This window comes from Theropithecus gelada, chromosome 7b (assembly GCF_003255815.1).
Source record: "Theropithecus gelada isolate Dixy chromosome 7b, Tgel_1.0, whole genome shotgun sequence".
NCBI lineage: Eukaryota > Metazoa > Chordata > Mammalia > Primates > Cercopithecidae > Theropithecus > Theropithecus gelada.
The window spans coordinates 64,941,280-64,967,902 of NC_037675.1; the positions used below are offsets into that span (position 1 = coordinate 64,941,280).

Here is a 26,623-nt window from a genome sequence, read left to right on the forward strand (position 1 = left end):
GTGTTATGAAGGGATCTAACTTTGGCTGGGCACAGTGGCTCATGCCTGTAATCCTAGCATTTTGGAAGGCTGAGGCAGGTGGATCACCTGAGGTCAGGAGTTCAAGACCAGCCTGACCAACATGGTGAAACCCCATCTCTACTAAAAATACAAAAATTAGCTGGGCACGGTGGTAGGCACCTGTAATCCCAGTTACTCGGGAGGCTGAGGCAGGTGAATCACTTGAACCCAGCAGGCAGAAGTTGCAGTGAGCCGAGACTGCAACATTGCACTCCAGCCTGGGCAGCAATTGCAAATTTCTGTCTCAAAAAACAGAAACAAAAACAAGAAAAACAAAAATTAGCTGGGCGTGGTGGCAGACACCTATAATCCCAGCTATTCAGGAGGCTGAGGCAGGATAATTGCTTGAACCCAGTGGGAGTGGAGGTTGCAGTGAGCCGAGGTCACGCCACTTCACTCCAGCCTGGGTGCAAGAGTGAACCTCTGTCTCAAAAAAAAAAAAAAAAAAAAAAAAGAAAAGAAAAGAAAAAAGACAAAGAAAAAGAAGAAGGGATCTAGTTTCATTTTTCTCTAGCAAGACCGTATCCTCAACTCCATCTAATAAAAACTCTTCCTTTTTCATGGTGTCATCTTTGTAAATATTAAATTGCCATATATCCATGGGTTGTCTCTGGACTCTATTCATTTGCATTATTCTTAGGTCATGTCACAGTTTTTACTACTATGATTTCGTAGAATGTCTTAGTATCTTAGTATCTTAGTAGGGAAAATCATCTCTTTTTTTCGGGGGATGGAGTTTCACTCGTCGCCCAGGCTAGAGTGCAATGGAGCAATCTTGGCTCACTGCAACCTCCACCTCCTAGGTTCAAGCAATTCTTCTGCCTCAGCCTCCCGTGTAGCTGGGATTATGGGCGTGTGCCACCATGCCCAGCTAATTTTTGTATTTTTTAGTAGAAATAAGGTTTCACCATGTTGGTCAGGCTGGTCTCCACCTCCTGACCTCAGGTGATCCACCAGCCTCGGCCTACAAACTGCTGGGATTACAGGCGTGAGCCACTGTGCCTGGCCCTTCCATATAAATTTTAAAGTAAGCTTGAGTTCATCAAAAGATCCAACCAGAATTTTTATTGGGATTAATGTAATCTGCTTTTTCACATTAAATTTAGAATGTTCACTTTTATAATATTGCCATCTCATTGGAAGCAAAGAATGTTCCTTAGATTATTTTCTATGTCTTCATTAGAGTTTTAAAGCTTTCTTCAAATAGACCTTGTGTAACCTTGGTTAATTCCTTGATATTTTACATTTTTATACCTATTGTGAAATGATATGCTTTGGATTTTTGTTGGCTGATCTGATTTATACTGGCGACCTTGCCGAGTCTCTTAGGAGTTAGAATAGTTTGTTGATGGTTGAATTTTTTAGGCAGATATCATTTGCAAAGGAGAGGTTTTGTTTTTGCTTCTCTTCCAATCCTTACATGCTATAATTGTTTTTCTTTCCTTATAGTATTAATCAGGATTCATACTACTATGATAGGCCTCTCCAGTGACTCGTGGTCTCAAAAGGAATGCATTGAATCTAACATTTCTCCATTAAATGTAATGTTTACTGTAGGTTTTGGTGTTTTTTTTTTTTTTTTTTGAGACGGAGTCTTGCTCTGTCGCCCAGGCTGGAGTGCAGTGGCCGGATCTCAGCTCACTGCAAGCTCCGCCTCCCGGGTTCACGCCATTCTCCTGCCTCAGCCTCCGGAGTAGCTGGGACTACAGGCGCCCGCCACCTCGCCCGGCTAGTTTTTGTATTTTTTAGTAGAGACGGGGTTTCACCGTGTTCGCCAGGATGGTCTCGATCTCCTGACCTCGTGATCCGCCCGTCTCAGCCTCCCAAAGTGCTGGGATTACAGGCTTGAGCCACCGCGCCCGGCCCTTGGTTTTTGTTTTGAGACACAGTCTCACTCTGTCACCCAGGCTGGAGTGCAGTGTTGCGATCATGGCTCACTGTAGCCTCCCACCTGAGCCTCCCAAGTAACTGGGACTACAGGAACACACCACCACACCTGGCTAACTTTTTGTGTATCTATTTTTTTTTTTTTTTTTGAGACGGAGTCTTGCTCTGTCACCCAGGCTGGAGTGCAGTGGCCGGATCTCAGCTCACTGCAAGCTCCGCCTCCCAGGTTCATGCCATTCTCCTGCCTCAGCCTCCAGAGTAGCTGGGACTACAGGCGCCCGCCACCTCGCCCGGCTAGTTTTTTTGTATTTTTTAGTAGAGACGGGGTTTCACCGTGTTAGCCAGGATGGTCTTGATCTTGTGACCTCGTGATCCGCCCGTCTCGGCCTCCCAAAGTGCTGGGATTACAGGCTTGAGCCACCGCGCCCGGCCGTGTATCTATTTTTAATTTTTGTAGAGATGGGATTTTGCCATGTTGCCTAGGCTGGTCTCAAATTCCTGGGCTGAAGCACTCTGCCTGCCTTGGCCTTCTGAAATGCTGGGATTACAGGTGTGAGCCAGCAGACCCAGTCCCTACTGTAGGTTTTTATTGTATAAACTTTCACCAGGTTTAAGTACTGTATTGCTAACTTAGCCAGGCGTGGTGGTGTGCACCGGTAGTCCCAGCTACTCAGGAGACTGAGGCAGGAGAAGTGCTTGAATCCAGGAGGTAGAGGTTGCAGTGAGCCAAGATTGCACTCCAGTCTGGGCAACAGAACAAGACCCTGTCTCTCACACACACACACACACACACACTCTATTGCTAAGTTGATGTTTATATTTTTCATAAATAGTTGTGAAACTTTTCCATGTTTTTCTGTATCAATTAAGAAAATCTTGGCCAGGTGCAGTGGCTCACGCCTATAATCCCAGCACTTTCGGAGGCCGAGGTGGGTGGACCACCTGAGGTCAGGAGTTTAAGACCAGCCTGGCCAACATGGCGAAACCCCATCTCTACTAAAAATACAAAAAAAATTAGCTGGGTGTGGTGGTGGGTGCCTGTAATCCCAGCTACTTGGGAGGCTGAGGCAGAAGAATTGCATGAACCTGTAAGGCAGAGGTTGCAGTGAGCCCAGATTGAGCCATTGCACTCCAGCCTGAGCAAAAAGAGTGAAACTTGGTCTCAAAAACAAAAAGATAATCTTGATTTTTTTTTCCGTTTGTCCATCACTGTCATAGATTTTCCTATTTTGAGTCATGCTGGTATTCCTCAAAGTCTACTTGGTCATGTTTTTTCTTTTTAAAGATACCATTGAATTTGGTCACCAAATATTTTTAAATGTGAATACATATTGATAAGCAAAATGGAACTATTTTCATTTTTATCTGGTTTGGGATCAACATTACATCAGCCTTATAAGTTATTAAGATAGCTGCCCTGGCTTTTCTTTCCTATTTGGCATTTTTGTTTTGTTTTGTTTTTGGTAACAGCTTTTACTGAGATAGAATTCATTTATTTAAAGTGTACAATTCAATGGTTCCTAGTATATTCATAGCTGTATAACTATCACCACAGTCACTTTTTTTTTTTTTTTTTTTTGAGGCGGAGTCTTCACTCTGTCCCCCAGGCTGGAGTGCAGTGGCACCATCTCGGCTCACTGCAAGCTCCGCCTCCCGGGTTCGCGCCATTCTCCTGCCTCAGCCTCCCAAGTAGCTGGGACTACAGGCGCCCGCCACCGCGCCCGGCTAATTTTTTTTGTATTTTAGTAGAGACGGGGTTTCACCTTGTTAGCCAGGATGGTCTCGATCTCCTGACCTCGTGATCCGCCCGCCTCGGCCTCCCAAAGTGCAGGGATTACAGGCGTGAGCCACCGCGCCCGGCCTACCACAGTCACTTTTAATACCCCCTCAAAGAAATCTCAAACCCTTTAGCTGTCACCCACCAATCATCCCATCCTTCCCCCTCCTCCCAGACCAAGGTAACCTCTGACACATGTTCTTTCCCTATAGATTTCACTATTTTGGCCATTTCATATAAAGGAGATGGTTCAATATATGGTCTTTTGTGGCTTTTACTTAGCATGTTTTCAGGATTCATCCAAGTTGTGGCATGTATCAATATCAGTATTTTGGGGCTGGGTGTGGTGACTCATGCCTGTAATCCCAGCACTTTGGGAGGCCGAGGCGGGTGGATAATTTGAGGTCAGGAGTTTGAGAGCAGCTTGGCCAACCCAGTGAGACCCCATCTCTACTAAAAATACAACAATTAGCCAGGCATAGTGGTGTGCACCTATAATCCCAGCTACTTGGAGCCTGAGGTAGGAGAATCGCTTGAACCTGGGAGGCAGATGTTTCAGTGAGCTGAGATCGTGCCACTGCACTCCAGCCTGGGCGACAGAGTGAGACTCTGTCTCAAAAAAAAAAAAAAAGATTCATTCATTTTTATGGCTGAATAATATTCCACTGAATGGATATACCACATTGTTTGTTTTGTTGTTTTGTTTTTTTCACAGCCAATTTTCATACTGTTGTTTCACATTCTCACAGCCCTCAGCACATGCCACATCCCAGCCCAGCTCTGGGACTTTGGTTCAGGGCTCAGAGCCTCTGGTCTGGGCTGATCGAAAACCTCCTTTGATCCTGTGGCAGTAGGTGGACCTTGGCTCTGCTCCTCCCTAGTCAGAGCTCAGGGCAGTGCCCCATGCAGCTGCCCCACTTCCACGAAGGCCTCCACGCGGCAGTCAATGTCTTCCTTATTGTGCACTGCTGAGATCTGTACCCAGATCCGGGCCTTGCCCTTGGAGACCATGGGGTAGCTGAACCCAATGACAAAGATGCCTCTCTTCAGCATGTCATCTGCCATGCGAGAGGTCAGCTGGGCATCACCCAGCATCACAGGGCGGATAGGGTGACTGGCTCCTGAGACAGTGAATCCAGCAGCTTCCATCTTACTACAGAACCACTGGGTCTTGGCAGCTATAGAGTGGATGATGGTGTTACTCTCCAGGAGCAGATTTAGGGCCTTGGAAAGGCAGCCAACAACAGCAGGTGGCAGACTGTTAGAGAAGAGGTAGGGCCGGGCGGCAGCAGGGACACCAGGGGCCCATGCCCTGTCGTGTAGCCCCCTGTTGCTCCACCCAGGGCCTTCCCCAGGGAGGAGTTGATGATGGTGACCTGGCCCATCACGTCCAACAGCTCATCTGTGCCCCCTCTTGTGGGTCCCAGGAAGCCAGTGGCATGGCATTCATCCACAAAGACCAGGGCGCCATGTCTAGAGGCGAGGCGGCAGATCTCCTGTGGAAGTATGCTGTCGCCATCCATGAAAAAGGCCCCATCGGTGGCCACCAGGCATAGTCGATGCTTCTGGACCTCCTGCAGCTTCTAGGTCGGCCACGTCCAGGTGGCGATAGCGGTTACTTGTGGGCCTTGCACAGGCAGATGCCGTGGATGATGGTGGCATAGTTCAGCTCGTCCGACAGCACTGCGTCCTTAGAGGTCAGGAGGGCCTCAGAGGCCGGCATTGGCGTCACAACAACTGGAATAGAGGATGGCATCCTCCCGCTGGTGGAAGCGGGTTATTTTTGCTTCTACATTCTTGTGGATGCTTTGGGTTCCACGGACGAAGCAGACAGAGCTAAGGCCAGCTCCAAAGAGCCTTCAGACCTGCCTGAATCACCTCGGGGTGGCTGGCTGCTCAGGCCCAAGTAGTTGTTGGCACAGAAGTTGAGGATTCCACCGGAGACGCCGTCCACGCGGATGTGCGGCCCCTGACGGGACGTGATGACCCGCTCACTCTTCCAGGTGCCAGCTCCGCGGATCCCTTCCAGCTCCCCCTCCAGAATGCCGCGCAGCTGGGCCAGCGCTGACTGCGCGCCGCCCCGCAGGGCACTCCGGAGAGCGCCGCGCGCCAGGCGTTCCCAGCCCACATTGCTCCTACCTCGCCAGAGCGCGCCTGCCTGCCCGAAAGCCGTGCGCACTGCCCACATTGTTTATCCATTCATCTACTGATGAACACTTGGATTGTTTCCACCTTTTGGCTAGTATGAATGTTACTATGAACACTCATGTCCAAGTTATTGTGTGGACATATGTTTTCAATTCTTCTGGGCATATACCCAAGAATGGAATTGCCAGGTCAAATGGCAATCGTACAATTGCTTGAGGAACTTCTAGACTATTTTCAGCTCCACCATTGTACATTCCCACCAGCAGTGTATAAACGTTCTAACTTCTCCACATCTTTAGAAGACACAATTTTTATTACTATTATAGCCACCTAATGGGTGTAAAGTGTTTCGGTTTGCATTTCTCTGCTAATGATATTGAGTATCTTTGCATTTCTCTGCCAATGATATTGAGTATCTTTGCATGCGCATACTGGCCATTTGTATACCTTCTTTGGAGAAATGTCTATTCAGATCCTTTGATCAATTTTAAAATTGGGTTGTCTTTTCAATATTGAGTTTTAAGATTTCTCCATAGTTCCTTATCTATGATTTGCCAACATTTTCTCTCATTCTATGGGTATTCTACGGGTTAATATTCTATGGGTTAGTAGTCTATGGGTTGGTGCAATCACTTTTGTACCAACCTATCTTTCTGAGGGTCTCTTTTAATCGGTGAGTTAAATCCACTTATACTATTTACACTGTTCTCCACATGGTCAAATGCACTGGGTAACCTGTAAGTTGATTCTTCTCCCTGGACAGCTCCCTCCTGACATCCTCTGTCCTGCTCCAATCTGGACTGAATACTCTAGCGCTGCAAAGCTGTTATCTTGCCACAATGCTGGGTTGGTTCCCTGATTTTTGCTATCTCTGCTCTTCCTTGATTTACTTCCTTAATTTCTGTGGAGTATATCCTTCAGCAGCCTTTGAAAAAAATGGCATGGAGAGTAAAGTTTGAGATTTTGTGCCTGCAATGTTTTTAACTTCATGCGTGAAGACAGCCTGATTGGTCATAGAATTACTGTTTCCTGGGTTTGGTCAATGAGAGTTTGGTTACAAATGGATACTTTGTTAGATATATCAATTTGGTTTCTGAGGTTCAGAGAACTAGGAAATATTTATTTGACAAGGGATATCTCAAAAAATTTTTCTTTTTTTTTTTTTTTGAGACGGAGTCTTGCTCTGTCGCCCAGGCTGGAGTGCAGTGGCCGGATCTCAGCTCACTGCAAGCTCCGCCTCCAGGGTTCACGCCATTCTCCTGCCTCAGCCTCCCGAGTAGCTGGGACTACAGGCGTCCGCCACATCGCCCGGCTAGTTTTTTTTTGTTATTTTTTAGTAGAGACGGGGTTTCACCATGTTAGCCAGGATGGTCTCGATCTCCTGACCTCGTGATCCACCCGTCTCGGCCTCCCAAAGTGCTGGGATTACAGGCTTGAGCCACCGTGCCCGGCCAAAAAAATTTTTCATCTATTTACTGCATGAGTTTGGAGAGCTGGAAATTCAATAGGTAGGAATCTGTCCTCAGAACTCTGAAGGCATTGATCCACCATCTTTTGTCATCCAGATTTGCTAATGAGAAGTCTAACACAAATGTAAATCCGTTCCTAAGTGATTTTTTTTCTGGACATTTGCAGGATCTTCTATTTACTCTGGGGGTTCTGAAACTTCACAGTGCTATGCCTTGATGTGGATCTTTTTCATTCATTACACTTGACACTCTGCTATGCCTTTTAATCTAAAGATTGAAGTTCTGGAATAGCCACTGTATTAGTCCATTTTCCCACTCTATAAAGAACTGCCCAAGACTGGGTAATTTATAAAGGAAAGAGGTTTAATTGACTAAGAGTTCAGCATGGCCGGGGAGGCCTCAGGAAACTTACAATCATGGAAGAAGGCAAAGGGGAAGCAAAGCACCATCTTCACAAGGCTTCAGGACAAACAGTGAGGAGTTAAGGGGGCAGAGCCCTTTATAAAACCATCAGATGTTGTGAGAACTCACCCACTATCACAAGAACAGCATAGGGGAAACCAACCCCAGGATCCAATCACCTCCCACCAGGTCTCTCCCTAGACACGTGGGGATTATGGGGATTACAATTCGAGATGAGATTTGGGTGAGGATGGCCGGGGGCGGTGGCTCACGCCTGTAATCTCAGCACTTTGGGAGACTAAGGCGGGCGGATCACAAGGTCAAGAGATCGAGGCTAACCTGGCCAACATGGTGAAAACCCGTCTCTACTCAAAATACAAAAATTAGCTGGGTGTGGTGGCACACGCCTGTAGTCCCAGCTACTCGGGACGCTGAGGCAGGAGAATCACCTGAATGCGGGAGGCAGAGGTTGCAGTGAGCCGAGATTGTGCCACTGCAGTCCAGCCTGGCGACAGAGAGACTCCATCTCAAAACAAAAACAAAAACAAATTTAGGTGAGGACACAGACAAACCATACCAGTCATTTATGTTATTTCTAATAACCCACTGCCTCCATTTCTATTTTAACTTTTTTCACTTTCTAAAACTGTTAGTCTGGTTTTAGACCCCTATATTTCTCTTCTGTGGCTTTCATCTTTTCTCTTTGTCTCTTTCAGTTCCCCTTTCAGGAATATTTTCTCACCCGCATCTTCCAACACTATTAATTACTTTTGAATTTTAAATATTTTTAATTTTAAAAAGCCCTACTGTTTTGATACTGCTTCACTTCCAATTGTTTTATGAATGCGATTTCTCCAGATATCTTTCAAACTAATTCTTTCATTCACTACATAGCACTGTCTTGTATTTTAAAGATTCTGAAAAACACAATTTTTTAACGCTTATGTAGTGCTACATCAAAACATCAATGTACTGAAGATTTTAAGCAGCATGTGGCATCATCAGATGTTTTTGTTTCTTCCCCCTCATTTCCCCACCCCTACCACATCTGTTTTTGATGTTTAGCCTAGAAGTAGCAAGAAGGATGAACTAAAGCAGATTAGGGATCAAGCTGGTAATCCAGGTGAGAAATAATGAGTCTTCTCTAAGGTAATAGTGGTGAGGTAAAGGCAAAAGGATAGCTGACAAACATTAGGAGGTGAAATGGCACAGGACTTGGTGAAAAGCTGGTTAGGAGAAGAGGGAAGAGAAAAGTCCAGGTTATCCTCAAATTTATGGTTTGGACAACAGGAAGAATAGGAATTTCTCCAAGTTGAGTCCTATTATAAACATTTTCAGTTTTGTATTTCACTTTGAGTCTCAATCTACCAAGATAATTTCCTTTCAATCAGCAAAACACCTGTTTACTACTTACTAACAATAGTAAAGATGCAAATATTTACTAAACATATTTTTCTCATTTTACATACATGGCTATCATTTTATTTCTAAAAAAGTTTAATTCTATTTACTCATTAAAATACTTACATTTAAATACTCCAACATAATACATTAGGTGTATTAAATATAGAGATGCTCCTCAAATGAAGAATATAGTCTGATCTGGTTTTATACACAATAACGACAATTTAAAATGTAAAAAACTGGGCTTAAAAAATGCAGCCAACCACCTGTTTTACTAAGTTTTACCAGGTATCTCCTCCTAAAAATTCCTTATCAGAGCTATTTCTTTAAACCCAACATTTACTACACTAACAGATGGGTTCTTTAAATGAGAAATTTTACTTTCAACTCACTGATTTTATACTTAGAGGCTTTAAAATTTTTTAGAATATGTGAAGACCGGAATTAAACCATTCTCTCCGTATTTTTCCTGGACTGTTTGCTGACTGCTTGTTTTTACATAAAGCTTTAAACATGTCTACCATGGGTAGTAAACAAAAAGGACTACTTGAAACTATAAAACCTACCAAAGTGCCAAATGCATTATCACTGCTTTTTCCTTCTTTTATAAGAATCATTACTATGAACTCGTACTCGTTGGTGCACAGAGGATGCTATTTTCATGCTCTCTTTCTTAGTAAAGGTCTTCTCTATAGCTCCAGGTTTCCAAAGTAACAACTGTGCATCTTCTCCTCCAGTCAACAAAGAATCATCTTGCACATTCCAACAGAAAGAACGGACTGTAGCAGCATGCCCTCCCTGAAGGCTAGTCACATGAGTCAGTCCTGACGTGCTGCAGTTCATCAAGTGAATCCTTCCTGTGTTTGTTCCTCCAATAACATGCAATGTGTCTGTCTTTTCATGGTACAGGCCACCAATCAAATAGTCCAAAGAATCTTCTTTCATGTTAACTGCCTCTCTGACATCCTGGATGTTCAAACGTGTAACTGGTTCATCAGTATCCAGATGATTAAGATCCCACCAATAAAATCCTTCATCATGTGTCATGCAGTAAATCTGTTTATAACCTTTCCCAGACCAACCAATACAGCTTACTGATGAAATTGAGTTACAGGTTGTAACCAGTGCATCCTCCTCATTATCAACATTAATATCAAATACATTTACCAGGCCATCAGATGAACCTGAGACTACCATGTTGGGATTGCTGGGATGGAAACGTACTTGAGTGACATCATCACTATGTGTCTCTGAATATGCACCAAGTGGGTCTTTAGTTGTAGATAAATCCTGAGAATTCATCCTTGCATCCCAAAACACCAACAATGCATCATCATCAACTTTTTCTGTACCACCACAAATAATATGATCATTACAATTAATATCAAAACTGATAAAAATATTGGAAGGGTAACCCTTGAAGAGCTGAACAGGTTTTTCTCTGGCTACTCGAGCATCCCAACATTTCACAGTGCCATCAGTACATGCTGAATATACACTATCACAGGAATTTGCAAATCTGACTCCATTAAGAAGTCCAGGATATCCACTAAATTCTCGTAGTACATTTAACCTTTCTTTATCATATATTCTGATTGATCCATTAGAACATAAAACAGCAGCCAAGTTTTCTGTTCCTGCTTGGACAGTCTTTGATGTGTCTATACCAAGAAGGTAAGTGGGCTCTTTGGTTCCTGAGGAAGATTTAACAATGTGCAGATTAGCAAACTGTTCCTCAATCTTTTCCATATCAACAGCAGCATCCAAGGGTAGTAAAACTCTGTAAAAAAAAAAAATAAATAAATAAAAATAAAAATTAATGCTTAACAATGGAGATACATAAAAAATTTTAACCTGAAGTTTCTTTAAAATTGCAAATAAATCAAGAACATTTTCCTGAGGGCTGGCATGAATCAATCAATCAATAGAAATGTATTCTAATACTATAATCGTTTCTTTACTATGATGTAACTAAAACTCAGCTGCCTTCTAATTCAATCACTCTTTAATACTGAATTTACTGCCAGGAGTGGTGGCTCACACCTGTAATTTCAGCACTTTGGGAGGTGAAGGCAGGAGGACTGCTTGAGGCCAGGCATTAGACACCAGCCTGAACAACAAGGTAAGACCCCCGTCTCTTCAAAAAATAAATTAGCAGGGCATGGTGGCCTCTGCCTGTAGTCCTAGCTACTCAGGAGGCTGAGGTAGGAGGATTGCTTGAGACCAGGAAGTTGAGACTACAGTGATCCATGATCATGTCACTGTCCTCTAGCCTGGGGAATGAAGTGAGACCCTGTCTCAAAAAAGAGGAAAAAAAAAAAAAAATGCTGAATTTACTATATATATTTTATGCTAGTAAGAGAATAACAAGCATGTGCAACCACCACCCAGCAGTTCTTTTTAGCTCAAACCCAATTAGTGGTTCTACTCAAGTCATCCTCAGCATTGGCAAGGATCTCCACTTTGGAATAATCTTCTCCTGGCCCCAGCTGCCTTACACAACTTTAGAATTTAAACATAGATATGTGTGGGGGGGGGGGGGGGGGGAAAGGTTTCCCAAAAATATTCATGCCTTAATCCCTGGAACCTGTGAATATGGTTACAAAGGAAAACTGAAGTTGCACATGGAATTAAGGTTGCTAATCAGCCTAATTTAAGGCTAACCTTAAAATAGGGAGATTATCCTAGATTATCTATTATCACCCTGGCCCAATATGGTAACAAGTGTCTTTAAAAGTGGAAGAGGGAGGCAGAAGAGTCAGAGGAAGAGGTTCCCATAGAAGGCAAAGACACAGAGAGATACAATGTTGCTGGTTTTGAAGACAGAGGCTGAGGGTGGCCTCTAGAAACTGAAAAGCAAGAAAAGATTTTCCTCTAAGCCTCCAAATGGAAATGCAGTCCTGTTGACATCTTAATTTTAATTAAGCCCAGTGACATCCATTTTGGACTTCAGACCTCCAGAACTGTAAGATAATAAACTTATGTTATTTAAACAACTAAGTTTGCAGTAATTTGTTATAGCAGCAATAGGAAACAAATACAACAGAGGTTCCCAGTATAGAATCCCGGAGAAGTGCTTCTAAGGCAGTAGCAGCTTGCCATGGTAGAACTGGGATTTGATCCTAGGTATTCTGGCTTCAGGCTTCACACACTGTGCTCTACACCACCATACTAGACTGCCTCTCCAGGGTGGGCTGTATGTAGGACAAGTTCAAGGTCAGAAAAACATGCATGCCTAGTAACACTATTATAAATCCTTCTATTGTGCTTTCTCATCAATGAATATTCTTTCTAGCCTGTGTAACAAATTCATTTTCATTCTTAAGACGAAATGTTTTTTCTGTTGCTTTGGTGATATCTTCTTAAGCATCTGTCTTTTCATCTTTAAAAGGAGAAATGAGTACTAACTCAAGAACTGTTAGGAAGATTAATGCATGCCATGTGTTCTGCACAACGTCTGGCATATCATAGTACATACACAATAGATGTAATAGGCCAGGCGTGGTGGCTCATGCCTGTAATCCCAACACTTCTGGAGGCCGAGGCAGGGATCACTTGAGGTCAGGAGTTCGAGACCAGTCTGTCCAACATGGTAAAATTCTGTCTCTACTAAAAATACAAAAATTAGCTGGGCGTTGTGGCACACACCTGTAATCCAGCTACTCGGGAGGCTGAGGCAGGAGAATCACTTGAACCCAGGAGGCAGAGGTTGCAGTGATCCAAGATCGCACCATTGCAGTCTAGCCTGGGCAACAAGAGTGAAACTCCATCTCAAAAAAAAAAAAAAGATGTACTTTAGTAAGTTGGATTTGGGTTTATTATTATTATTATTATTTTTTCTATATTTTTAGTGGAGATGGGTTTCATCGTATTAGCCAGGATGGTCTCGATCTCCGGACTTCGTGATCCGCCCGCCTTGGCCTCCCAAAGTGAGCCACCATGCCTGGCCTGGATTTGGGTTTAAAATAGAAATAGAAATAAAATAGAAATAAGCATTCCCCCTAACTTTTAATTTTCAACATTTATTTTTACTTATTTTTTTCCTTTGGAGATGGCATCACAGCTCATTAATTTTCTTTTTTTTTTTTTTTTTTTTGAGACGGAGTCTCGCTCTGTCACCCAGGCTGGAGTGCAGTGACCGGATCTCAGCTCACTGCAAGCTCCGCCTCCCGGGTTTACGCCATTCTCCGGCCTCAGCCTCCCGAGTAGCTGGGACTACAGGCGCCCGCCACCTCGCCCGGCTAGTTTTTTGTATTTCTTAATAGAGACGGGGTTTCACCGTGTTAGCCAGGATGGTCTCGATCTCCTGACCTCGTGATCCGCCCGTCTCGGCCTCCCAAAGTGCTGGGATTACAGGCTTGAGCCACCGCGCCCGGCCTAATTTTCAACATTTATAAGTGCACACACACAAAAAGCTCCAATGCACAGACACAGTTCATCCTCTAGGTTCACTGTTAACTTCTTGCCACATTTGCTTTCTCTCTATATACATACACACACATACACACACACACACACACACACACACACACACACACACCCCACTGCTTTTTAAAAATGAACCCTTTGATGAGAGTTAGCTGCAGACAAAATATCACTCCATTCCTAAATACTTCACCATAACAGCATCTCTCCAACCTTCTGTTTTTCATGTCATGGAATTTTTTGAATATCCTATTCTCCAACAACTTTCATCCAAAGAGTTCAGGATCTATTGATTGTTCTTGCCTGAATCAATGATTATGCTAGAATCTGCAAAACAGTCATTTTCTAATTCTATCATTCTTTCTACCTTAGCAGGCATTCTTCTAAAAACAAGAGCTTTTTTCCTTTCTCTATTTCTTTGACTAGAAAATCACGATTCTTAAAAATTGTGTATCACAATCTATTGCTTTGTTGCTTTTTGATGCTCAAAGTGTCTGGATTTGGCCATTAAGACCCTTAAAGCCAGCTTCTGTAGCCTTTTGACAGGACCCCATCAGTCTGTAAACCCTACATGAGAAACTCCATGGAAGCATTAGGTAGCTCTAAAAATGGTGTGCTTCCCTCAACTTAAGTATTCAGACATGAAATGACCATTTTCCAGTAATGCTGGGGTAGTCACCTCCACAGCTGCTGAGGTAACTAGAACAGTTCTGTGGTTTTCCCGCCAGATGAAATGGCCTTACCTTGAACACGTCAGGTTTGCTCCTGCCTCAGGACTGCAGCAACAGCTGTTTGCCTGGAGTATTCTTTTTTTTTTTTGAGGTGGAGTCTCGCTCTGTCACCCAGGCTGGAGTGCAGTGGTACGATCTCCGCTCACTGCAAGCCCCGCCTCCTGGGTTCACACCATTCTCCTGCCTCAGCCTCCTGAGTAGCTATGACTACTGGTGCCTGCCACCACACCCAACTATTTTTTTTTTTTGTATTTTTAGTAGAGACAGAGTTGCCCTGTGTTAGCTAGGATGGTCTCGATCTCCTGACCTTTTGATCTGCCTGCCTCGGCTTCCAAAGTGCTGGGATTACAGGCGTGAGCCACCGTGCCCGGCCTGCCTAGAGTATTCTTTCCCTGCATGTCTGCATGAGTGACTCCTTCCTGTTATCCAGGTCTCAGCATATGTCACCTGCCCAGAGAGAGTCTCTCCCCCACCAATCAACATGAAGAAGTCCCTGGTCATTTCCTATCACATCCTTATCCTGTTTCATTAAAAATTAAAAATGCTGGCCAGGTGCAGTGGCTCATTCCTGTAATCCCAGCACGTTGGGAAGGCAGGGCAGGCAGATTGCTTGAGCCCAGGAGTTTGAGACCAGCCTGGGCAACAAGGCTAAACCCCATCTCTACAAAAAATCCAAAAATGAGTTGGGTGTGGTAGTGTGCGCCTGTAGTCCCAGCTACTCAGGAGGATTGCTCGAGCTCGGGAGGTGGCGGTTGCAATGAGCCAAGATCATGCCACTGCACTCCAGCCAGGACAACAGGGTAAGACTCTGTCTCAAAAAAAAAAAAAAAACGACAAACAAAATTTAAAATGTTTAATTATGAAGTATTTCAAATGTACAAAGGTGTAGAAAAAAGTATAACAGACACCCAAATATGTACCACCAATACTTAACAAATATTAATACAACAAATATTAGTACTTTTTACTCTATCTGCCTCAGTTTTAACAAAATGGAACATTACAGACACAAGTAAAACACTTCACTCCAATAATTAAGAATTTAGAATAATGGCACCACATTTACGTGTATCTTTCTTGCAATTTGCTCTTTTCACTCAATATAATTTTTTAAAAGTCCTGTTTTAGTGGTGAACGTATTACCTGACTCTTTCTTGCTTATTGGTTAATAAGTGGTTGCTGAATACATTAATGCATAATTGATTCAACTTTCACACATTAAAATCACCACGTAAGGACGCTGTGGTCAACGACAGCCCACATTTATGACAGTTAAGATTATAATGGAGGCCAGGTGTGGTAACCCATGTGTGTAATCCCAGCAATTTGGGAGGCCAAGGCGGGCAGATCACTTTAGCCTAGGAGTTTGAAACCAGCCTGAGCAACACAACGAAACCCCGTCTCTACATAAAAAATACAAAAATTAGCCAGGCATGGTGGTGCATGCCTGTACTCCCATCTACTCGGGAGGCTGAGGCAGGGGAATGCTTGAGCCCGGGAGGTTGAGGCTGCAGGGAGCTGCTGTGATTGCACCACTGCACTCCAGCCTTGGCGACAGAGCAAGACTCTCTCTCACTCTCTCTCTCTCTCTCTATAGATATGAGCTGAGAAAGTTCCATCATCTAATTGTGGTCCCTGCAAATTCATGGCACAATGCATTACTCATGTGTCTATGGTGATGCGGGTATAAAGAAACCTACTGCATTGCCAGTCATATAAAAGTATTGCACATACAATTATGTACAGTACATAACACTTCATAAAGACAATAAAGGACTATGTTACGGGTTTATGTTACTGGTTTAAAAGTCCAATACTATACTTTCTTTGAGACGGAGTTTTGCTCTGTCAACCAGGTTGGAGTGCAGTGGCACTATCTTAGCTCACTGCGACCTCTGCCAAAATGCCCAGCTAATTTTTGCATTTTTAGTACAGACAGGGTTTCACCATGTTGGCCAGGCTGATATCGAACTCCTGATCTCAGGTGATCCACCCACCTCAGTCTCCGAAACTGCTGGGATTACAGGCGTGAGCCACCATGCCCGGCAAGCCTATACCTTCAATCGTTATTTTAGAGTGTACTTTCTCTACTTATTAAAAGGAAGTTAACTGTAAAACAGCCTCAGGCAAGTCTTTCAAAGGGTATTCCAGAAGGCACTGTTCTCATAGGAGATGACAACTCCATGTGTTATTGCTCCTAAAAACCTTCCAGTGGGACAAGACATGGAGCAGAAGACCACAAAATTGATGATCCTGACCCTGTGTAGGCCTAGGCTAATGTACATGTTTGTCTTTTTTTTTTTTTTTTGAGGCAGGGTCTTATTCCATCACCCACTGCAGTAGCGCCATCATGGCTCCCTGCAGCCTCAACCTCCCAGGCTCAGGCCACCACATCCAGCTAATTTTTGTATTTTTGGTAGAGACAGGGTCTCACTATTTTGACCAAGCTGGTCTCAAACTTCTGGACTCAAGCAGTCTTCCTGCCTCAGCCTCCCAAAGTGGTGAGACTAGAGGCATGAGCCACTGCCCCCAGCCTGTGTCTTAATTTTTAATAAAAGAGTTTTAAAAGTAACATTAAAAAATAAAATAAAAATTAAAGTAGAAACAGGCTTATGGAATAAGGATATATGAAGAAAATATTTTTGTACAGCTGTACCATGTGTTTGTGTTTTAAGCTAAGCATTATTACAAAAGAGGATAAAGTTAGTATCACGATGAGTGCTCTCTACAGGTATACCATTTGTTATCATTTATACCATAATTTTATTATACCTTTTTATGTTTAGATATACAAGTACTTATCATTGTGTTATAACTGTTTACAGTATTCAGTAGAGTAAAACGCTGCACAGTGTAGTACAGGTCATACTGTATAGCCCAAGTATGTAGTAGGCTACACTATCTAGGTTGGGTAAGTACAGTACACTGCATGATGTTCACAGGATGAAACTGCCTAATGACCCATTTCTCACTGTTAGGCAATGCATGACTGTAATCACAATTGGATTTCAACAAATGCTAGGCTATGTGCTCGAAACTTCTATCCAGTTTTTAAATCCTAATCATTTAACCCTATGAGGCAGATACTATTATCACTATTTTACAAAGGAAATTGAAGCTCAGAGAGACTAATCTGCCCATGCTTTCATAGCTACTAAGTGAACATATTGGAGGAGTCTGGTTTGAAATTCAAGTTATAACTTCAAAACCTGTGAATCTGTGTTCATTCCAATGTTAAGCTATTGATCTTCTATGTAAGTATTAAAGTAATGCTGTCAACTTTAATCCAGGGATATGCCCAACAGGCTTTAGAGGAGGAATTACATGTAAATTATATGTATCAGAAGAGAAAGGAAGCAGTATATGATTGTAAAAACATGTAACAACCCAGAAAAGGGTTACAATAAACAATCATCCTTTACTTTTAATTTTTCATGTGATATACTTTTCTAAAATCTTTTTTTTTTTTTTTTTTGAGACGGAGTCTCACTCAGTCACCCAGGCTGGAGTGCAGTGGCACCATCTCGGCTCACTGCAACCTCCACCTCCCAGGTTCACGCCATTCTTCTGCCTCAGCCTCCCAAGTAGCTGGGACTACAGGCATCCGCCACCATGCCTGGTTAATTTTTTATATTTTTAGTAGAGACGGAGTTTCACCGTATTAGCCAGGATGGTCTTGATCTCCTGACCTCATGATTTGCCCACCTTGGCCTCCCAAAGTGCTGGGATTACAGGCGTGATAAAACTTTTTCTTATGGAATTTGCATGAAGTAGAGAACAGTAAAAGAAATCCCCACATGCCCATTATCCAGCACAATTATATTTCCCAAAAGTTATCAGGGATGGAGAAGTCAGTTATACATATTTTACTGAAGGGCAATTAAGAAACCCCAGGCTGGGCATGGTGGCTCACATCTGTAATCCCAGCACTTTGGGAGGCCAAGGCAGGCAGATCACCTGAGGTTGGGAGTTTGAGACCAGCCTGACCAACATGGAGAAACCCATCTCTACTAAAAACACAAAATTAGCCGAGCATGGTGGCACACACCTGTAATCCCAGCTACTTGGGAAGCTGAGGCAGGAGAATCGCTTGAACCCAGGAGGCGGAGGTTAGAGTGAGCCAAGATCATGCCATTTGCACTCCAGCCTGGGCAACAAGAGTGAGATTATGTCTCAAAAAAAACAAAACAAAACGAACCCCAATGGACAAAATGATGAAACTCTTCAAATTCTTCCTTCCCGACCCCCACACTCCCGCATGTGGCATCAATATAATTTCCGGACTGATCCCAGCTCCAGGGACAGATCCTGATTAGCTCAAACCAATCACAGTAACCCTACCCCCTTTACCAGTTCAGAAACCTTACATTTTGGGCAATCTGGGCATGCAGTCCCTTCCCAACTAAAAGTACCCAGACATGAAACACTAACTTTAAAGTGGACGGACCCAAGCCAACTAATGAACAGCGCTTTTACACCATATCTACGAGCTTCAACATTTTCTGATTATTTAAGTCAGTTTGCAGCAGAAATTTTGTAAGTACAGCCAGAACCACCTTAACTAACTAGAGATAATCAAATAAAGTCTTGGGTATATCACTAAGTACTGACCTAAGGTAAGAGGCCCCTATAAAGAAAGATTTAAGAAACATTTTTTAAAAAGTCAAATTTCTAGGGCTAGGAGTGGTGCCTTACGCCTGTAATCCCAGCACTTTGGGAGGCAAAGGTGGGTAGATCACCTGAGGTCAGGAGTTTGAGACCATCCTGGCCAACATGGTGAAACCCTGTCTCTACTAAAAGTATAAAAAATTTAACTGGGCATAGTGGTGGGTGCCTGTAATCCCAGATACTTGGGAAGCTGAGGCAAGAGAACTGCTTGAACCCTGGAGATGGAGGTTGCAGTGAGCTGACATGGTGCCACTGTACTCAAGCCTGGGCAACAGAGTGAGACTCCATCAAAAAAAAAAAAAAGTCAAATTTATCCACCTGGAGCATGTGCTGGCAAGAAAAAAAAAAAAAAAAAAAAAAAAAATATATATATATATATATATATATATAAAATCCCAGCACTTTGGGAGGCTGAGGCAGGCGGATCACAAGGTCAGGAGTTCGAGACCAGCCTGGTCAACATGGTGAAATCCTGCCTCTATGAAAAATACAAAAATTAGCCAGGCATGGTGGCGCATGCCTGTAATCTCAGCTACTTGGGAGGCTGAGGCAGAAGAATCGCTTTAACTCCCAAGGCGAAGGTTGTAATGAGCCGAGATTGCGCCACTGCACTCCAGCCTGGGGGATAAGAGTGAGATTTCAACTCAAAAAAAAAAAAAAAAAAAAAAAAAGGTCAAACTTCATTCACATTATTTAATTAATTAATTTGGAGATAGGATCTCATCCTGTTGGCCTCGCTGGAGTGGAGTGGTACAATCACAGCTCACTGCAGCCTCAGCCTTCCGGGCTCAAGTGATCCTCCTGCCTTAGCCTCCCAAGGAGCTGGGACTACAGGCACACACCACCATACCTGGCCAATTTTTAAACTTTTTCTCCAGAGACTAGGTCTCATTATGGTGCCCAGGCTGCTCTCGAACTCCTGGGCTCAAGTGATCCACCTTGGCCTCCGAAAGTGCTGGGATTACAGGTGTGAGCCACTGCATCCTGGTCTTCATTCACATTAAAAAGGGTGACTTTGGGCTGGGCATAGTGACTCATGCCTGTAATTCCAGCACTGTGAGAGGCCAAGGTGGGCGGATCACTTGAGGTCAGGAGTTTGAGGCTGTCTGGCAAACATGGTGAAACTCCATCACTATTAAAAACAGAAAAATTATGCAGGCATGGTGACACACTCCTGTACTACTTGGGAGGCTGAGGCACAAGGACTGCTTGAACCCGGGATGTGGAGGTTGCAGTGAGCTGAGATCACGCCACTGCACTCCAGCCTGGGCGACAGAGTGAAATTCTGTCTCAAAAAGAAAAAAGGGAGGGGTACTTTGATCTTTTGTTCTCCCTCGCTCCCTTACTGTTTTTGTTCAAAAATAAAAAGGAAAAATGAGATACACAGAGGAACTCTCAGAAGACTCTCTCTAAAAATCTATGCTCAGTAATAATGGTAGAATCCCTGATTCCAAACACATCAACAAAATGCGAAATGATCTAATTTATCTTACTTTATTTTTTGAGGTGGAGTTTCACTCTGTCACCCAGGCTTGAGTGCAGTGGTGTGACCTTGGCTCACTGCAGCCTCTGCCTCCTGGGTTCAAGTGATTCTCTTGCCTCAGCCTCCCAAGTAGCTGGGATTACAAGCACCCACCACCACGCCCAGCTAACATTTGTATTTTGACTAGAGACAGGGTTTCACCACACTGGCCAAGCTGGTCTCAAACTCCCGACCTTAGGTGATCTGCCCGCCTCGGCCTCCCAAAGTACTGGGATTACCAGGCCGGGCGCAGTGGCTCATGTCTGTAATCCCAACACTTTGGGAGGCTGAGGCGGGCGGATCACAAGGTCAGGAGTTTGAGACCAGCCTGGCCAACATGGTGAAACCCCATCTCTACTAAGATTTTATACAAAAACAAGCCAGGCGTGGTGGTGCACGCCTGTAATCCCAGCTACTCGGGAGGCTGAGGCAGAAGAATCACTTGAACCTGGGAGGCGGAGGTTGCAGTAAGTGGAGATTACGCCACTGCACTCCAGCCTGAGCAAAAGAGTAAGACTCTGCCTCAAAACAACAACAACAAAAACAATTTAATGTAGAATTCCATCTGGCTGGGCATGGTGACTTACGCCTGTAATCCCAGCACTTTGGGAGACTGAGGCAGGAGGATCACTTGCAGCCAGGAGTTCAACACAAGCCTGGGCAACAGAGTAAGTCTTTTTCTCAAAATAAATAAATAAATAAATAAATAAAAATAAAAAATAAAAAATCTGTCTAGCAAGTTTCTATGTTTTAGTAACGTATTTATATTTTTGAATATATAACATAGTCACATGGTTCAAAATTAAAAAGGTCCCCAAACTATCTTAGAACATCTCTGTCCTCAAGTCCCTTTCCTGTCCCAGGAGGCAATGTTACTAGTTTCATATAAATATTAGTAATTTCAGAGGCTGTCAATTTGGAGTACAATGTAAATACTGCAGTGAGGTATCTCAACAAAAACCAGCCAGTGTGGCACATACACACACGTGCACGTGCACACACACACGTGCACACACATGCACACAAATAGGTTTAAGAAGCAAAACCCCTAGTGCTGGCAATTTGGATGAAGACCATGCCTGCCGCCTTTAAGAAGTTGGGAGGCCGGGCGCGGTGGCTCAAGCCTGTAATCCCAGCACTTTGGGAGGCCGAGACGGGCGGATCACGAGGTCAGGAGATCGAGACCATGCTGGCTAACACGGTGAAACCCCGTGTCTACTAAAAAATACAAAAAATTAGCCGGGCGAGGTGGCGGGCGCCTGTGGTCCCAGCTACTCGGGAGGCTGAGGCGGGAGAATGGCGTGAACCCGGGAGGCGGAGCTTGCAGTGAGCTGAGATCCGGCCACTGCACTCCAGCCTGGGCGACAGAGCGAGACTCCGTCTCAAAAAAAAAAATAAAAAAAAAAAAGAAGTTGGGAGACAGAAAAGTAAACAATTACAAAATAGGAAGACAGGTGGCCAGGCGTGGTGGCTTGGTGGCTCACACCTATAATCTGCTCACTTTGGGAGGCTGAGGCGGGTGGATCATGAGGTTGGGAGATCCAGGCCATCCTGGCCAACATAGTGAAACCCCATCTCTACTAAAATACAAAAAATTAGCCGGGCGTGGTGGTGCGCCTGTAGTCCCAGTTACTCGGGAGGCTGAGGCAGGGGAATCGCTTGAAGCCAGGAGGCGGACGTTGCAGTGAGCTGAGATCGCACCACTGCACTCCAGCCTGGCACAGAGCAAAACTCCCATCTCAAAAAAAATAATTAAAAAAAAAAAAAAAGAGAGACTGGTGCTAGGACAGGGGTGATAGAAACACAAAGCAGACGTATGCAGAAGGCACAATTTTTGGCATAAAGAAAATAAACAACGAATATTAATTTCCTTTCTATTTTCATTTCATTTAGTCATTTAAATTCATTTCATATTTTATTTTATTTTATTTCTCGAGATGAAGTCTCACTCTGTCACCCAGGCTGGAGTGCAGTGGCGCGATCTCGGCTCACTGCAAGCTCTGCCTTCCGGGTTCACACCATTCTCCTGCCTCAGCCTGTGGAGTAACTGGGACTACAGGCGCCCGCCACCATGCCTGGCTAATTTTTTGTATTTTTAGTAGAGACGGGGTTTCACCGAGTTAGCCAGGATGGTCTCGATCTCCTGACCTGATCTGCCCACCTTGGCCTCCCAAAGTGCTGGGATTACAGGCGTGAGCCACCGCGCCCGGCCTTCATTTCACATTTTAAAAGCTACGATTCTTACAGCTGTTTGGAAACTTAACACAGTTTACTTTTATATTAACTATTTAAAAAAACAACATGCAATGTTCATGAACACAAAATTAAATAAACAACCCTCAAATCAGAATAACTATAGCCGTACCAAATTGAGCTGGTGCTTTCTTAGATTTTATTTTTCATTTTGTAATTAAAAATACATTTCTAAAGAGCATATGGCCGGGCGTGGTAGCTCCTGCCTGTAATTCCAGCACTTCGGGAGGCCGACTAACCAGAGCCTCAGGAGTTGGAGACCAGCCTGGCCAACATGGTGAAATCCTCTCTCTACTAAAAATATAAAAATTAGCCGAGGGTGGTGGCACCCACCTATAATCCCAGCTACATGGGAGGCTGAGGCAGGAGAATTGCTTATACCTGGGAGGTGGAGGTTACAGTGAGCCAAGACCACGCCACTGCACTCCAGCCTGGAGACAGAGAGAAACTCTGTCTCAAAAAAATAAAAAATAAAAATAAAACAAAACCCAAAAAGCATATGAACTTCACTATGTTTCAAAAGATGACTGTGTTTCACTGCCCAAGGTTCTCAGTGAACTCTCTCAAGATTCTTATCTTTTAGTTAGATACCAATCAGAATGGTTTGAGATGTAAACTATTAAAAATGCCCTTCAGTTCCTTGGAGAAAGAAGAGTTTAAAAGGAAAAACAAAAAGACATAGGAGCCAAGAACTCCACTGGCCACTCTAAAGCAATCTCAACAACAAAATAACAATACTCATCTGAGCGCAGTGGTTCACGCCTGTAATCCCAGCTGCTTGGGAGGCTGAGGTAGGAGAATCGCTTGAACCTGGGAGGTGAAGGCTGCAGTGAGCCAAAGTCATGCCACTGCACTCTGGCGGGGGCAACAGAGTAAGACTCCGACTTAAAAAAAACAAAAAACAAAAAAGAAAAACAAAAAAAACTCTTGGATTACAATCCAAAGAATAAATATCCATGAGTCCATACTGATAAAAACAAATCAGTAAATGAGGAAGAAGGAACAAATCTGCCTTATAGAACTCAAGTAACATGTAGATATACTCCCTCTAGAAAGTAGAGTTGAATTATCCTCCCCTTGAATGTTGGCTGGACTTGGTTACTTGCATTCAAATAACAGAGTACCGAAACAGTAAAAGATAGTAACCTCACTGTGGAGAAGCTCAGATGATATCACTGTGACCAACTGATCAAGGGTAACATCATCAGCAATATGTCATGTTCCTATCATGAACCCCCTGGTATGATAAGAAAGGCATTCCATTCACCTCTGTGATATTCTTCCCCAAATAGAAAACCCCAGTCTAATCATGAGAAAACCTCAAACTAACCCAATTTGAGGGATATTCTTTTTTTTTTTTTGAGAAGGAGTCTCACTCTGTCACCCAGGCTGGAGTGCAGTGGCACGATCTCGGCTCACTGCAACCTTCATCTCCTGGGTTCAATCAATTCTCTTGCCTCAGCTTCCTGAGTAGCTGGGACTACAGGCATGCACCACCACACCTGGCTAATTTTTGTATTTTTAGTAGAGATGTGGTTTCACCACATTGGTCAGGCTGGTCTCGAACTCCTGACCTTGTAATTCACCCACCTTGGCCTCCCAAAGTGCTGGGGTTACAGGCATGAGCCACTGTGCCTGGCCAATTTGAGGGATATTCTACAAATACCTGGCTAATACTCTTCAAAAGCTTCAAGATCAAACCAGGCACGGTGGCTCATGCCTGCAACCCTAGCACTTGGGGAGGCTGAGACAGGCGGATCTTGAGGCTAGGAGTTCGAGACCAGCCTGGCCAGCACGGTGAAACCCCATTTCTACTAAAAATACAAAAATTAGCCGGGAATGGTGGCACACACTTGTAGTATCAGCTACTCAAGAGGCTGAGGCATGAGAATCACTTGAACCCAGGAGTCGGAGGTTGCAGCGAGACAAGATCGCGCCTGCACTCCAGCCTGGGCAACACAGCAAGACCCAGTCTCAAAAAAAAAAAAAAAAAAAAAAAAGGCTTTAAGATTATGAAAACGAAAGACCAAGAGATCATCACAGATTGGGGGAGACCATGATGATGTGATGATGAAATTCAATATGGCGTCCTTGATTAGATCCTGGACTAGTAAAAGGACATTCATGGAAGACCTGGTGAAATCCAAATAAAGTCTGTCATTTAGTTAATAGTATTATCCCAATGTTACTTTCTTAGTTTTGACAAATGTTCCATGGTTATGTTAACATTAGGGAGGCTGGGTGAAGGGTATACAGGAACTCTATACTATTTTTGCAACTTTTCTGTAAATCTAACATTATTCCAAAACATTAACAAAAAAAAATTTTTTTTGAGACAGGGTCTGGCTCTGTCCCCCAGGCTAGGCTACAGTACGGTGGCACAATCTCGGCTCACTGCAACCTCTGCCTCCTGGGTTCAAGCAACTCTCCTGACTCAGCCTCCCAAGTAGTTGGGATTACAGGCGTGTGCCACCACGTCTGGCTAATTTTTTGTATTTTTAGTAGAGATGTGGTTTCACCAAGTTGCCCACGCTGGTCTCGAACTCCTAAACGCAAGTGATCTGCCCACCTCAGCCTCCCAAAGTGCTGGGATTACAGACTTGAGCCACCAGGCCCGGCCAACAAAAAATTTTTAACATATCATGGATGTTTAAAGTTCTAGACAGAAAAATATTTCGGATATTAACACACTAGGAATGTCCCAATGCTGAAAAGCCCTTCAGTCAAACTCAACTCTAGACCTGAGATGGCTCTAGCAGGCCAATCAGGACTACCACCACCAATCTCTGCCCTAGTCGCGTCCCTAATCTAGCTTCATAATAAACTGGAAAATATAGCAGAGCCAACAGAATCTCCTTCCATACACCAATATCCCCTTCCCCAAAGCAGTACTAACGAAAGGTAAAAATAAAATTTCAAGTTTTTGTTTGTTTGTTTTTTTGAGACATAATCTCCCTCTGTTGCCCACGCTGGAGTGCAATGGTGCGATCTCTGCTCACTGCAACCTCTGCCTCCCGGGTTCAAGCGATTCTCTTGCCTCAGCCTCCCGAGTAGCTGGGAATACAGGGGTGCGCCACCACACCTGGCTAATTTTTGTGTTTTTTTGTAGAGACAGGGTTTTGCCATGTTGGCCAGGCTGGTCTCGAACTCCTGACCTCAGGTGATCCATCTGCCTTGGCCTCCCAAAGTGCCCCAAAGTATTGTAATCCTAACAAGCATGAGCCACTGTGCCTGGCCAAATTTCAAGAATTCTCACAAATACTCCCAAATTTGGAAAGAAGCAAACTGAGGGAGTTGGTAGGCAACCTCAAAAAATCTCTCGAAAGTAGTAAGTACTCCTACTTACTACTGCAGGAGCTCAGCAAAGGCATGAAGAGCTGGTAGGGCTATTTTTTAACATCTCCATGCTCAGCTTGGGAAATGAGAAGCAGCCCCTAAGAGTAGAATATATCTGGGACTTGTTGGAATGGGTTTGGTATAGGACATTCAATGGGATCTCAGATGAAAGGATAGATTCCAGGTCACCCACCAAGGACTGTCTCAGCCCCAGTATGTGACTAGTTTTTGCCAGTGGAAGCGATGTCTGCCGCAATTAGGCTAGGATTAACAGATAATGGGTCTTCTCTACCTTATCTTTGCTCAACTGCTGGCTGGATGGAGAGGACTCCTTGGTCCGACAGGATGGTACAGCCATAAAATGAAAGGAGTCGCAGCCTACCAATCACCAGATGAAAGGCTATCTGCTGACCAGGAAAACCTACATTTGGCTGCATCAGTCAATCAGCGGTGAACATATCTGAAACATGTAGTTTTAAAACTCCAAATCTGCTTGCAGAGGTGGCATCCTACAACTTCTTAGGGGACAAGTGAGAAAAAA

General features: G+C 43.9%; 1 protein-coding gene and 1 pseudogene across 2 annotated transcripts in view; both read right to left on the bottom strand.

The window, feature by feature from the left end:
- Positions 1-4,427: 4,427 nt before the first annotated feature.
- Positions 4,428-6,234, bottom strand: LOC112629045 (annotated as a pseudogene).
- A 2,146-nt stretch (positions 6,235-8,380) lies between these two features.
- Positions 8,381-26,623, bottom strand: part of WDR89 (WD repeat domain 89) — a 46,815-nt gene continuing 28,572 nt past the window's right edge. For both annotated transcript variants that reach the window (XM_025392052.1, XM_025392053.1), the window contains one exon: positions 8,381-10,927. In XM_025392052.1, the coding sequence (XP_025247837.1) occupies positions 9,733-10,896 (1,164 nt within the window). In that variant the 5' untranslated portion in view covers positions 10,897-10,927 and the 3' untranslated portion in view covers positions 8,381-9,732. The remainder of the gene's footprint in view (positions 10,928-26,623) is intronic.